The 12,816-nt window shown below is 54.0% G+C and overlaps 2 protein-coding genes across 2 annotated transcripts in view; one reads left to right on the forward strand and one right to left on the reverse strand.

The window, feature by feature from the left end:
• VOLCADRAFT_104174 (uncharacterized protein) overlaps positions 1 to 960 on the forward strand; it is a gene marked incomplete at its 3' end in the record, with an annotated part of 5,448 nt that extends 4,488 nt beyond the window's left edge. Inside the window, exons 5-6 of the mRNA XM_002949059.1 lie at positions 354 to 470; positions 811 to 960. Coding sequence (XP_002949105.1) covers positions 354 to 470; positions 811 to 960 — 267 coding nt within the window. The remainder of the gene's footprint in view (positions 1 to 353; positions 471 to 810) is intronic.
• Positions 961 to 4,575: 3,615 nt separating this feature from the next.
• VOLCADRAFT_89474 (uncharacterized protein) lies at positions 4,576 to 12,032 on the reverse strand (the record flags this gene model as incomplete). The annotated part of the gene is made up of 12 exons (XM_002949184.1): positions 4,576 to 4,891; positions 5,325 to 5,406; positions 6,150 to 6,288; positions 6,986 to 7,055; positions 7,327 to 7,619; positions 8,508 to 8,632; positions 9,321 to 9,414; positions 10,004 to 10,105; positions 10,530 to 10,697; positions 10,999 to 11,151; positions 11,323 to 11,429; positions 11,990 to 12,032. 12 exons carry the CDS (start codon positions 12,030 to 12,032, stop codon positions 4,576 to 4,578), a joined length of 1,692 nt encoding a protein of 563 aa, XP_002949230.1.
• Between the last annotated feature and the right edge of the window lie 784 nt (positions 12,033 to 12,816).

Raw genomic sequence — 12,816 nt, forward strand, 5'->3', positions numbered from 1 at the left:
GAGGGGTGGAGGGGCCCGGAGGGTTGATGGAACCCGTACTGAGGGAGGACGGACATACGGGTGCAGTTCCGCCGCTCCCTACCCCCCGAGGGTGGGTGGGGGGTTGGGGGCAGCATGTGGGGCTGTCGTGACAGCTATGCGGGGGAAGGGCTGCGGGGTGTTCCAACAGGCAGACGGCCAACATCACCATTACCACACCACACCATTTCCACCATTAGGGGCTCCGAAGGGGCCAAAGGGATTTCCTTCTCATTCCCAATTTCCAATAAGCCTCTTTCTTCACGACTTCCTTCTCTGACCAACCCCCCACCCACACAACCCCCAACCCCCGCCCACGCCGGGTCCAATCGCAGGGCGTCGTCTTCTACGCCATCAATGTCGGGGTGGGGCTGTCGGTTGCTATACCCGGCTTCGCCAATCGTATTGCACACGGCCTGTTGGGCGAGCTGCCCTTCGGCTCTATCAGCTTGGTGGGTGAATGGGTGCGAGAAGGGTGTGTGTGTATGTGTGCCGCTGATTTCTGTCTGAACAGCCTGCCTGCCAGCTGCCTGCCTGGCCAGCTGCCTGCCTGCCTGCCGCCCCACAAAGCGGCTCCTGAATGTCGTTCACGGGCCCGCGGGCCGCATTGCTGCCTGCCTGCCGGGTTGGCGACCTGCTGGCGGGAGCTGCGGGGAGTTGGACGTGTCAGTGTGTTTTGTGTATTGGCTGTGTCGTCATCTCAAATTCGGGAGGCTGCAGAAGCCAACTGAAATCCCAACCGCCCAACCGAACCAAATCCGAAACGAACCTGACCGACCCACCGACCCGCAGGTGGGTGTGCGGTCTCTGGAGGAGGCGAGCGCCGCACGCCGCAGCGGGGCGGATGCGCTGCTCATCAAAGCTGAGCTGCTACAGTCGCACGGCACGGATGTACAAGCATTAGGCAATGCGCTGCAATATGCCGTCACGCTGGATGACTGATGTATGTATGTGTGTATGTATGTTCGTATGTATCTTTTGCTCTCTGTTGCAGCCTTTCTTTGAGGTTGCATATCCCTCTCATCCATTTTACGAGCCTTGACGTTGCTCAAGAGTCTGTGTGTTTGTGTATGTATGTATGTAGTATGTATGTATGTGCATGCCTTCGAGCAGTAGGGTGATACCGTGGAGGGGTTAAGGGCTTGGAGCAGCTATGGCAGTTGGGTTCGTTGGGGCTCTCTGTCCCCTGGCAGTTGGGTTCGTTGGGGCTCTCTGTCCCCTGGCAGTTGGGTTCGTTGGGGCTCTCTGTCCCCTGGCAGTTGGGTTCGTTGGGGTTCTCTGTCCCCTGGCAGTTGGGTTCGTCGGGCTCTCTGTCCCCTGGCGTTGCGTAGCGAGTGGTGACCTGGGGGCGAAGAATGGACAGGGGGCAGGTTGCGCGGTGAGATTGCGTGCAGGGGGGGAGCATCGTTGTTGGCGCGGTGGGTAGGGTAGGTTGGTGGGGGAGAAGGTCGAGGGCAATGCAGCTACGGGGCGGAGGAGTGGGCTAGTTCCCAAACGTGTGCTGCGGCGATGCAGGAACTTAGTTATTGGAAGTTCAAACTACGATTCAAATATTTATCCACGTCGGATGGGCGCCATGATCCGAGATCCCTCGAGAAGTTGACGGCGGGAGTTCCAGACCGGATCCATTTTCCTTGCAGCCAGCTGGATCTTCTGGCTGGGGCTGGATTTCAGATCTGAGTTCTCGGGCACCTACAGCACCAGCCCATGCGCAATTCTGCCATGTAATGTAAGGCTGCTGCTGCTGCTAAGCAGATAACTATTAATAGCCAAATAAGTAATTTATTGAAGGTTGTACGTGAGGATTTGTGTTGCAATAGGGCGGGATGGTGAAGATGTGTGTTAGGATGTCCGGGTTTTCGTTCGGGTCAGCAATAAGCCCCTGCTACAGCTATCATTCCTGGCCAGTCAACAGGAGAATGGGGCTGAATGGGGAACGCTGGCAGACGCCGGCGGCATCCGTCCAATTGCGCGTCTTTGTTTATCTGTCTGTTTGTCTGTATTTATATCTCTATCTATCTACCACCACTGGCTAGCCATGGCTTGCCGCAGAACGTAAGCAATGTTACAAACACCCGCCCGCCCGCGGACCTGACGGCAATGTGCGGCAATGCTGGCAAGCAGCGGCACAAACTTGCAGAACACGAAGAAGGAAGAAGGAAGTAGAGGTTCCGACTCCGATACCCGCCTTTGGGCTGTGGGAAAACGCGTATGCTTGCAAAACACTGCCGTGAGCAATACCTGCGGCCAGGGATAGTCTCAAAGCCAAGATAAGAAATTCTTCACCGGACGGTTGAAAATGACGTAAAAGCTCATAAGCAAGTCCACTTCGACCTCAAAACGAACCAACGACTTGCACTACCGTCATGCACCTAATAGATTATTGGCGGCATCCACCTCGTGACTCCTCCCGAATATTAAAACCCATGTTGCCAACCAGCCTATTCAGGCAACGTGTCGGGGGGGGGTAGGGATGCAGGAAACACGTCATCTTCTGCAGTTGCAACTCGTGCGAAAGCAGCAACCCTTCACAATGAACAATGGTACGCCATCCGGTATATATGTATATATGTACGTTTATAGCTAGGACCTGCATGCTAATTCCCATATATTTGCTAAGATGACGAAGATGGCAACGTATGGCACCCAGCCAGCTACCACTCCTTATGGCGGTCCGAAAGGCAGAGCAAGCAATAGGACTTCCAGCTGCTATTCAAGCAGACTTCACTTGCTGCGCACAAGCATAACGATGATGATGATGATGATGATGATGATGATGATGATGATGATGATGATGATGATGATGATGATGATGATGATGATGATGATGACGATGATGATGACGACGATGGTATTAGCGTACTAGGTACAGTGTCGTGCATGTCGTGGCTCATGGACCCGTGGAGGACTACTACATATACGTATACATGCTCAGGAGTACGCAGGTAGGTAGCCCTCAGTTCCACTCGGCCCACTTATATGTGCGTGTGCAATCCTGCTTTCGCCCCGCCCCGCCCCGTCAATACTCAATCAGGCAGCAGGCCGTTGATGAGACATGGCAACCATGTCACTCGTATTTTCCATCTAGGTGGCTAGCTAACACAAGTACGTGGTCTACCTTGAACCACATACATGACGACGAACCTCCAACACGCACATGCACGGATAAAAAAGGGGCCAACGATTTATATGTATACGGCATAGCAGCGAATGGATACAGTACTTCCACTCAAATTGCTGGCCATGTCTGGCCGCACGCCTGTCTGTAGTGACAAGTGTCTGCTGTCGTACATGCTGCACGGCGGATAATCCTGCTCAGCTGGGTATATAGTACCTTCAATTCCTTAAATACGGCAACGACCGGGGCACTTTACCTGACTGCTCATCACGCACGCTTCGGGGGCTGCTGTTTGGTAATCGCTGAATATATATTAATAACGCGCATGTCTAACAGGGGGGCTGCATGTACCTCCCTCGGCTTCCCACTTCAGCACACGATTGCACAAGCAAGGCGAATATCCACAGCTTGCAATGCACACGAAAACGAATCCATCTTTATAAACGTCTATCACATTCGACCTGCCTAGGCCTTGGCCTAGGCCTAGGCCTTCAGCATACATGTAATGCAAGCATGCATATATTTGTCCATTCGTACATCCGGGCATGCACACCCTACCCTACCTGCATCAGCACTCCCACGCACCCCCAAATAGTCGCCATATGGCATCTATGCGGTGAAGTGGAGTGACAGGGGTATCGGAGAGGTCTCTGGACAGCTGCCCGGGGACGTGCTGCCCAGCAGGCGCCCATACCCCATTCAGCTCAATACATTTGGACCGCCATGTGCATGGCTAGGAAAGCCGGTCGTGAGCCCTGGGGCGGCATGTGCTTGTGAGGGATCTGAGGGTAGTGCTGGTAGTGCAGAAGTGATAGGAGTGAGTAGCTACCGACCTGCCTTCGTCCATAACCGGTACTGGACAGCAAGCTGCCCCCAGATACACCCCCACCTCCCCACCCCCCACATGAAGGAACTTGGAAGGCCTATATGCCTACAGGCTGCCGCATGTGAATCAGGCACCTAACCGCCCCTGCTATGCATGTACATATGTACATATGTCCGTCCCAACACAGACCCCCAGGTCAAACTGCACGCACTATCATCACGACAATCTGCGCGCCTGCCCGCGGATCTACACTGGAAGGGGCATGTGCCGCAACACCGCCTGGTGTTCATTAGCCTCGTCATCACTTAATGGACACGCAGCGCACATAATGGATAGCGACCTGTGTGCCACCGGGTCCCTCCTTGCCACACCCGAACCGGAGTGACCAGTGAGCTCAGGGCCATAACCTGAATGTACCTGGTGCTCTCCTAAAGTAATGGCGCCCCCGTCTTTCCTGGCACCCGTCCCTGAGGCCTTCTGAGCGAACCCTACATTACCCCCTCCCTGATGCTCAAAGAAGGGAAGCTCGCGGGCCTCGATGTTTTAGCGGGTTTAGCGGGTTTACGTGGTTTAATGTCTATATACAACCTCATGTATGTCTTAAACCGGTCCTCTAATCGTCGTTGCTTCGACGTGGTGATGGTGTCCGGGGCGGCGATCGGTCAGTTCGCAGCGGTGATGGTGTCCGAGGCGGCGATCGGTCAGTTCGCAGCGGTGATGGTGTCCGAGGCGGCGATCGGTCCTTTGGCGGCGGCCGCACAGTGAGGCTATCATCCGGCGAGGGAGGTGGGCTACTGGAACCCGGTGGCGGAGGCCGAGCTTCCCTGTCCTCTGGGGAGGGGGGGAAGGGCTGGTTCAGGAGCACTGAGGGTGCAGATTGCGTTGGTGGTGGAGGAGGAGGAGGGCTTGGTGGCGGTGGTGGCGGAGGGCTGGGCGGTGGTGGAGGAGGAGGGCTTGGTGGCGGTGGTGGTGGGGGGGCTCTTGTCGGGCGCTTAGGAGGCGGGGGCGGTGGGGACGCTGGCGGTGACAGTGGTGGCAAGGGCGGCCTGCACGGACAAACAGCGCCGGTTTCAATTCACCTAGCCCCGGTCAGGTGACCTTGTTCGGTGTCACTGCGTGCGAATGGACGACTGAAATAGACATCAGCTAAGCAGATTGGAGATGGAGAGGGGGAGATGCCAAGGGGGGCCCAAGTCCAAACACGACATTCCTGGGCGTGCTCCCCACAATTCCGAGGAACCAAACAAGCCAAGAACAACGCGCAACGCTGAGGGGGCCCCGTGTGTGAGGAGCTAGAACGACAGAAGACAGGTGCCGCTTAGGGAGCGGCCGCTGGTGGGAAAGGGAGGGAAGGCCACTTACGGAGGCATGTCCACGCACTCGTTGGGTCCGTCCACGAAGCGACAGATCTTAACGGACATTGAGGACGTTACGGGATTAAAAGCTGCATGATTTAACAGGGAGGCAAAAGGCACTAAGTCAGTTCTTGGGTATAATACACATATATATATATACACACACACACACACACACACACACACACACACACAGGGCGCCTTTCGATGCTGGCTGCTGGCTGGCCGTCTCCTGGCACAGCTTTCGAGGTTGTGGGCCCTTCCTTTCCTTTTTCCCTCCGTAGACCTATACCGCTGTGTGTGTACAAGGTATCCGGCGGTTCGGGCCCCGCGTCAATGCAGGCGGGGACAGCGGCCCCTCACGCTGCTTCCCTTTCCCCTAAGGGGGGAGTGCTTCGGCGGTCTGTGTCTTGTTAGTTGGGGCTGGGCAACAGCCCCTGCCCAACGTCATGCCCGGCAAGATATGTAATACACACACGCACACGTTTGCACACACAAACACACACCCACACCCACACCCACACAGGGGGGACAGGCCCAGCAACTCAATCAACCTGCTGATGCCGCTGTATAACATACGTAGCAGAGTGCGCAGTACACAGAGGGCTACCTTTCCTCAGTCCAGTTACACTGCCAGGCATGTACAGTAATTATACATGATGGATCAATCGAGCGAGTGAGGTATAGAGGCGAGTACTTAAAGATATGTTGTTAAATAGACAAAAGATAGATAAGAGATGCCTTTCCACTAAGCAAAGGTACGCGATGTCCTGATCAAGCAACCTTATCGCCGCGCGCTTCCTTTAGGCCGCACCCCTCATGCGTGACCTACCTCCGGTGAGCAGGTAGAGCTTGTAGTTGAAGTAGCTGGATGGGCTGTTGGCACCGACCACGCCGATAATGGACACTCGGGGGTCCCCGGGCGCAGTGAAGTCGTTGTCAATGTCCTTGTTAACCTCATGGATGCTGATCTGCAACAGAACACAACATAAAGAGAAACGAAAATAAATAAATAAATGGGACCGTTGCTGGGATTGTACGGGTAAAGGGGCGGGTACGACAGGGTACGACAGGCATCCATGGACCAAAGGTACGGGAAAGGCGGCTGCTGGGTTCGATATAGCTATTTTTGGGGGCACGTATGGCTGGGTGGGTTACGTTATTATATCCCGTCAGAAGAGGACTTGCCAACGGGTCACAGGTCAAGATCAGTGTAGTAGCTGTCGTGCAGTACAGTGCACACACCTACTGTAAATACACGCGAACTTGCACTCTTTAGGGGCCGTGTTAGGGATCAGCTGCTGTAATCGGCGTCAGGAGATAGGCCAGGAAAGTACTGGCGGGTATAGGCATGGCTGGCGGGGTGACAGGATGTCGATTGGCCGTTGTGTTCATTTCGGATGCACCAATGCATTTTGCCAACCCACCCCCAGCGATATTTCATGGACCGAAAGCAACCCAACCAAAACCGCGCAAAGTCGTCCTCAGTAGCAAAGCATGTGAGTTTGGCAGTCACGGGGATCGCGGGGGTAGTATGGAAAGTAGGGATGGGCCATGTGTATGTGTGTGTACGTGTGTGTGTACGTGTGTGTGTGGGTGTACGTGTGTGTGTCTCTCTGTGTGTGCACATGCACCCGCCGTGGCCAACCATGCAAACGAAATAGTCACCTTGCCGTTGAACTTGTCCAGGAGACTTATGTCACCCGCTGCCTTCACGCGAAGTGCCAGGTACACATTCCTGCGGCAGAGGTGGGAGCCACTCACGTCACCAACACCACCGACTAGCAGACGGACGACAATTCACAATTTATGGCTAGGTTCCTAAAGGAAAAACATAAAATTGGGCTGGGGAAACCGAGGACGAGCAAGAGCAACCCCAGGTCGTGCAGAATAGGCGATCCCAGAATGCTAAAGCTAGTGTACCGCTGTACGGCGCATGGGGTACGGCGGTTTGTACGCCGTAGTTTGACTTATATGGCGCAATACCTCATGTGGATAAACATTCTTACTTTGTGTAGAAGTCGAGCCAGTCCAGTCGAATCTTGATCATGACCCCCGTGGGGCCCAGATACGTGGCGGGCAGGGTGAAAGTTCTGAAGGTCGCGACCGGGAAGGATGAGGAGTTGAGCTCCACCAGGGGGAAGGCCCAGCCGAGGCGCATGAGCTCCGGGGCGGAGGGGCAGCTGTCGCCATAGCCCATGGCAGTCGATTCGTCATTGTATTCCACACCGTCCTGCCAGCCGTGGTAGAGCCCAACGTTGTGCAGCATCTCTTGCATCACTGTGCCCTTGGAGAAGATACCCTGATGAGAAGACAGCAACACGCGCGCGCACACTCGCATCCATGTGGATTTGAATGGGCATGTGCAGGTGCAGGGCCGTGGACATGCGCCTACAATGAGGTGCTTAGACAACTCCAGACACACCAGATATGTTAAAAAGCACGGTACTGTGTACCTTGAATGTTCTAGAGAGATAAATCTCGACAGTGTGCGGAATATGCATGGATGACGGAATCAGGTTTTGTCATTTGACCTTCCAATCGACTCGGAGCTTCACGGCTGCTGATCCGGCAGATTCCGCTAGATGATATGCTGGTGGTGGGTGCTGAACCCGAAAACGTCAATAGCTTCGTAGAAGTCGGCACACATGCGTTAGACAAGTAAGTGCTAACCGAAACAAAGGGACTGCCGGGACAGTGGTCACGGGCTGTTCTATCACGACTACAGAAGAGTACCGATCGGTGCACATCAGATCCCGTAACACTCCATGGATAGTGGCCATGGGTGAAGCTTGGGCCCCCCATCCTACACAATCATACGCCGCCTAACTTATCATCTCAACACGTGTTTCATCAGCACCCTCGCTACAGCAGTGACATCCAAATACGACCCACTGCAACCCATGCAGGAGTTTTACAAGACGTGCGTAGCCCCCCTCCCCCAAATCGCCTCCGTACATCTTCTTCTCTTATCTAACCTAACTGGACGATCAGCAACTGCCCTGGGAGCCCAGTTGCATGGATATACTATATTGGGATGGCACTTTTGTGTAACGTACAAGGAATGAGAACGACAAGCCAGTCGGCGTCCATCGTCAAGAAAGAAGAGGCGAACGAACGATGATGATGGTGAAAAGCAGCCTCACCGCCAAGCCCCTAAGAACGCACCGGTACCAGTCGAGCTGCCCACCTGCGAGTCGGCGGTGAACCAGCTCTGCGCCCCAGGGAGCTCCGCCAGACCCACCCAGCCGCATGTCACGGCGAAGTCCACGGGCAGCACGTACAGGAAACGCGCGTACGAGCCAATTTTGATGCCTGTATGCAGCAAGCATGTAAAATCGCAGCCGATGAGGCACACGCGTGCTTGAAGGACGAAAAGGTAGGCCTCATCGCCGAGCAAACAAGGTCCACTACTCCGTCGTCTGCCAAAGCCATACACCGGATAACTACTCGCAAAGTCGGGAAGTGAGGAGCTGAAGAACGCGAGGAAGTAGGGGGTCGAGCTTGGAAGCTAGTGTTTGTTTGTTTGCGTGTGTGTGTGTGTGTGTATGTGTGTATGTGTGTGTCGCGTTGCGTTGCGAGCCGAAGATGTAACCTGAGCCCCATACGAGCATGAGGCCCAAGGGCCTAGGGCTGTATGTATGAAATGGATAAAAACGCAATAGAAAACTAAAAAGACTACTACCCCATCACTCAACACGAAAAAGGGGAAAAACGGTGTCGAATTAACTGAGCTAATTGTGCTCCTTAATTTTGATCATACGCCCGTTATCGTGCATATCCAAACGGGCTAGACACGGGTGTACGACGCTTTGGAAAGCTGCTTCCGTGCTTGGGCATTGAGGGCAGCACCTGGCATTAACAACGTCCAAGGAAAGTTGAAAGAGGCTGAGAAGGTAATAAGGGCGAGTAGGAGCCATCAGCCATGCTGGTTCATTCATTTCTGTACGCCTATGCCTATCTAGGCACGTAGGTACGTAGCCGCGTAGTTCTTTCCACGTACCTGATGCGGTCGCTTGCTGCTGTGCAGCTGATGCGATGGCGTCCTCGGCGCACCTCATAATCGGCAGTGAGCAGCTGACCGCAGTAGACACCACCTGGCGCATGGTGCGTGTGAGGATATGCAGAGCCGGACGGGAGTCGGCAATAAAGGGCGGCAGCAGCGGGGAGCGGAAGTACGAACGGGCACAGTATTTCTAAAACATCACTTTTTTGATGAGCTCGAGCTCGAGATGTGGGGCCGACTCCCGCTGGGACCAGTACTGGAGTAACGTCAGCGCAACATCAGAAACGTTTGCAATGCAATAGTCGATTTGGTCACATTTCGTGGGACCCGGGATGGCGAGGTCTATACCTGTGCAAGGTGCTGAGGACTGACTAACATTTAGGAGGGTAGGTCTTCATAACTTCTCAGCTGCGCGTCTGCATGTGTAGTTTGGGTAAAATATGCAGTTGTAACCAGGTCCTGATTATTGCAAAATTTTAAAATAATAAATTCTGGAAAAGCACCTATGGGGTGTTTCCACTTAGGATAAATAACAGGTATTTTTCATCCGCACCAATCCTCCGCTAATCCAAGGCAGTGTTTCATAAGTCTGGATGAAGGAACGGAATAAGTGCAACGGGCATGAAATGCAAATACGACATATAAGGACTAGTGAACCCTAAGTGGAAACACCCCCTTACCGTGAGGGCCTGTCTGTTGAACACCATTCTGCCGTAGCTGCAGTTGCCGAAGAAATCTGCGTAGCCGTCCGGCTCCAAGAACGCATTCCGCACATCCGTCACCTAAATATCATCGCATCGGCACGGACTGGATGAGCAGTGTACATACATCAGCACAAACAGCACACCGTCCATGTCATCAGAATATCTGACGCCGTGTGCGAGAAAACACGTCCGACAAACAAATTGTTACCACGAAAATACAGCTGCTTAAAACGCGGATTGAGTGCCCAACTCGCTTGTCCCGGTCACTAATACTAGCAATAAATCTCGCCCTGCCCCGCTCGCCTCCACCTTCCTGGTAGGAATGTAGCACCCTATCCAGGCTGCTGCTGCCAAGGACGACCCCCAGAAAGCAGGCATGAACGTGGCCCCGTGTGGGCGTCTCTCTGTTGACTAATGGGATGGCTCATCGGCAAAGTCAGGCAGCAAGTACTGCATTTGAATGGAGGAGCCCAATGGAACTATGCGCCTCACACTCACGCACATTGGCCCCCGGGCGGCTGGCGCAGCTGGCGCTGTCGGTAAGGCTGACCACCATGACCAGCACAGATAACGTCAGGTTGGTGGACTGCACGGGAGCCGCCGCCACAGTGACCTTTGCTGCGGCGACGCTGGTGCACACAGTTGACTTCGGGCCGGACAGGATACAAGTCTGCGATGGACACACACACATACATACACACACACACACGTACACACAGAGGGAGAGGGACTCCAGTCAGTAAGTGCGCGAGTCGATAAAAGGGGATAGAAGGAATTGAACGAGGCGCACGAAGGAGTGGTACCAGCAGACGCCGTACTAGCTTGTCACAAAGCCCACAGTAATGAAGGACCGCATGTGTAAGGAAAGGGGGATAAGGTAAGAGATGACTAAATTCGGTGACACTCGCAACCCAGAAGGAGTAGTGGTAAAATGGGACCCGAAGCTTTTTCATTTCCCTGCAGCCACTCACCAGACTGATCGTCCTTCCCGGCGGAATGGGCATTCCCGTGGTGCCGTCTATGGGTTGACCCGGTAGTTGGTAGTTGGTGGTTACTTTGTTGACCACGACCCCAGTCAGCAGCCATGTCCCCGCCGGCCGTGTAGTCCTATACTGCAATTTGCCCTGCATGCATCATCAGCGGGACGCGGGGGACGCACACATCCACTCAGCAGGCAGGTAAACGGCTAAGTGGGGCCCGCACCAGGCCTAGCTCGCTTGTTCGTTAGTGCTCTAGGTGATGGTGTTATTGAACGAGAAGTTCATTATCATCAACGCGCTGACCTGCGCACTCACCTGAAGGGCAAGAGCGACGGAAGTCTGGCTGGGGGTGGGCACAGGCGGCGGCGGTGATCGCAATGATGGTGGCGGGGGTAGCTTCTTCACTGGCGCGGCACCAGCGCCTGCAGAGAGGCAACCATGGAGCATACATACATGGAGCATACCTATGTACATGGAGCATACACACATACATGCATATATGCGGGAGGAGCCATGACTCCTGATGTATATACCTATGAGAATACACAATAGCAGAACTAAGTGGAATGATTACGTCTGTCTGCTTGGTGTATTGGCCACAGTCTTAGGGTTTTAGGGTTTACCCTTAAGGTATCCCACTCATCAAGAACTAACACACACACACACACACACACACACACACAAATCCAGTTCAATCGTTGTTCCGATGATCCCTTGGATGGATGGCAGAAACATTTGGAACACCTGCGTTGACCTCCTCCCTTGCAGTCTAAATGTGCAGCCAGCTCCGCTTTCGCGATAACTATGAGACAGATCAATATAGCCCTGGCACAGCCATGGCGCAGCACTGTATGGGGAGCTGGTAACGCGCAATATGCACACAGCCGCCCGTAGTCACGATGCTGCTTGATAGGAATGCAGATAGATAGGACAGCCAAGTGGATAGCATGCATGGCGGGTACGTACGTACGGCGGTCCGTACCTGTCGTCATCAGGGCCAACAGGACGAGTAGCGAGGACAGCATTAGTAACGGTGGACAGCACTGCAGGGCAGGAATCTGTCCATGCAACTGCCTCCGCCGCTGCTGCTGCCGCTGTTGCTGCCGTTTGGTGCACCGACACCCTATGTACCGAATGGTGTAACCGTTGCTGCTGCTGCTGCTGCTGGGAAGCATGATTGACGACCCGCCCGCGTAGCTTGCTTGGAGTGCTGTGCACCTGTTCAGTTATGTCTTTTTTTTATTTCGCCAAGCAGGAACTGTCGAAGGCCACTCTGGTTTTGGAGCCCTGCCAGCTGCGACGTAATCTGAGTAGCAGTGTCAGAATGTATAGATCCCCCGTGTTGAATCCCAGCTAATTGAACCAGTTTCTGAAGCCAATACGAAGGCGGGCGAAGGGTAAAGGAGGCCGTATTGTGAAAAAAGGCAAGGAGGCTTACAACACAATCCAGCTTACGCTTGTCCTATACTGCTCACTCACGGTAAAAGCTGTTGATTGCTAAACCGCGAAAGCATGTACAGCAAAAGCCGTGAACAGCCATTCATGAACAAGACAGTTGCAAACAGGATGTACGTTGAACATAATAGTTTAGAAGCACCCCACGTACTTATAGGATTTGGTGGCCAGGTAGGAAGGGGCAGGCAGAAAGCAGCTCGTTGGGAGCTGCAAAGCGGTTTAAAGCTATTGCGGCAACTTGGTTACAATTATCAAATAATAACCTTACAGTTTCACATCAGCACAAGCTTAGCAGAAAGTCAGTCAGGTGCTTATCAAATTGATGACGGACCCGCTACGAGCACGTATTTCCGT

This window comes from Volvox carteri, assembly GCF_000143455.1.
Source record: "Volvox carteri f. nagariensis unplaced genomic scaffold VOLCAscaffold_13, whole genome shotgun sequence".
In the NCBI taxonomy this organism is placed as follows: domain Eukaryota; kingdom Viridiplantae; phylum Chlorophyta; class Chlorophyceae; order Chlamydomonadales; family Volvocaceae; genus Volvox; species Volvox carteri.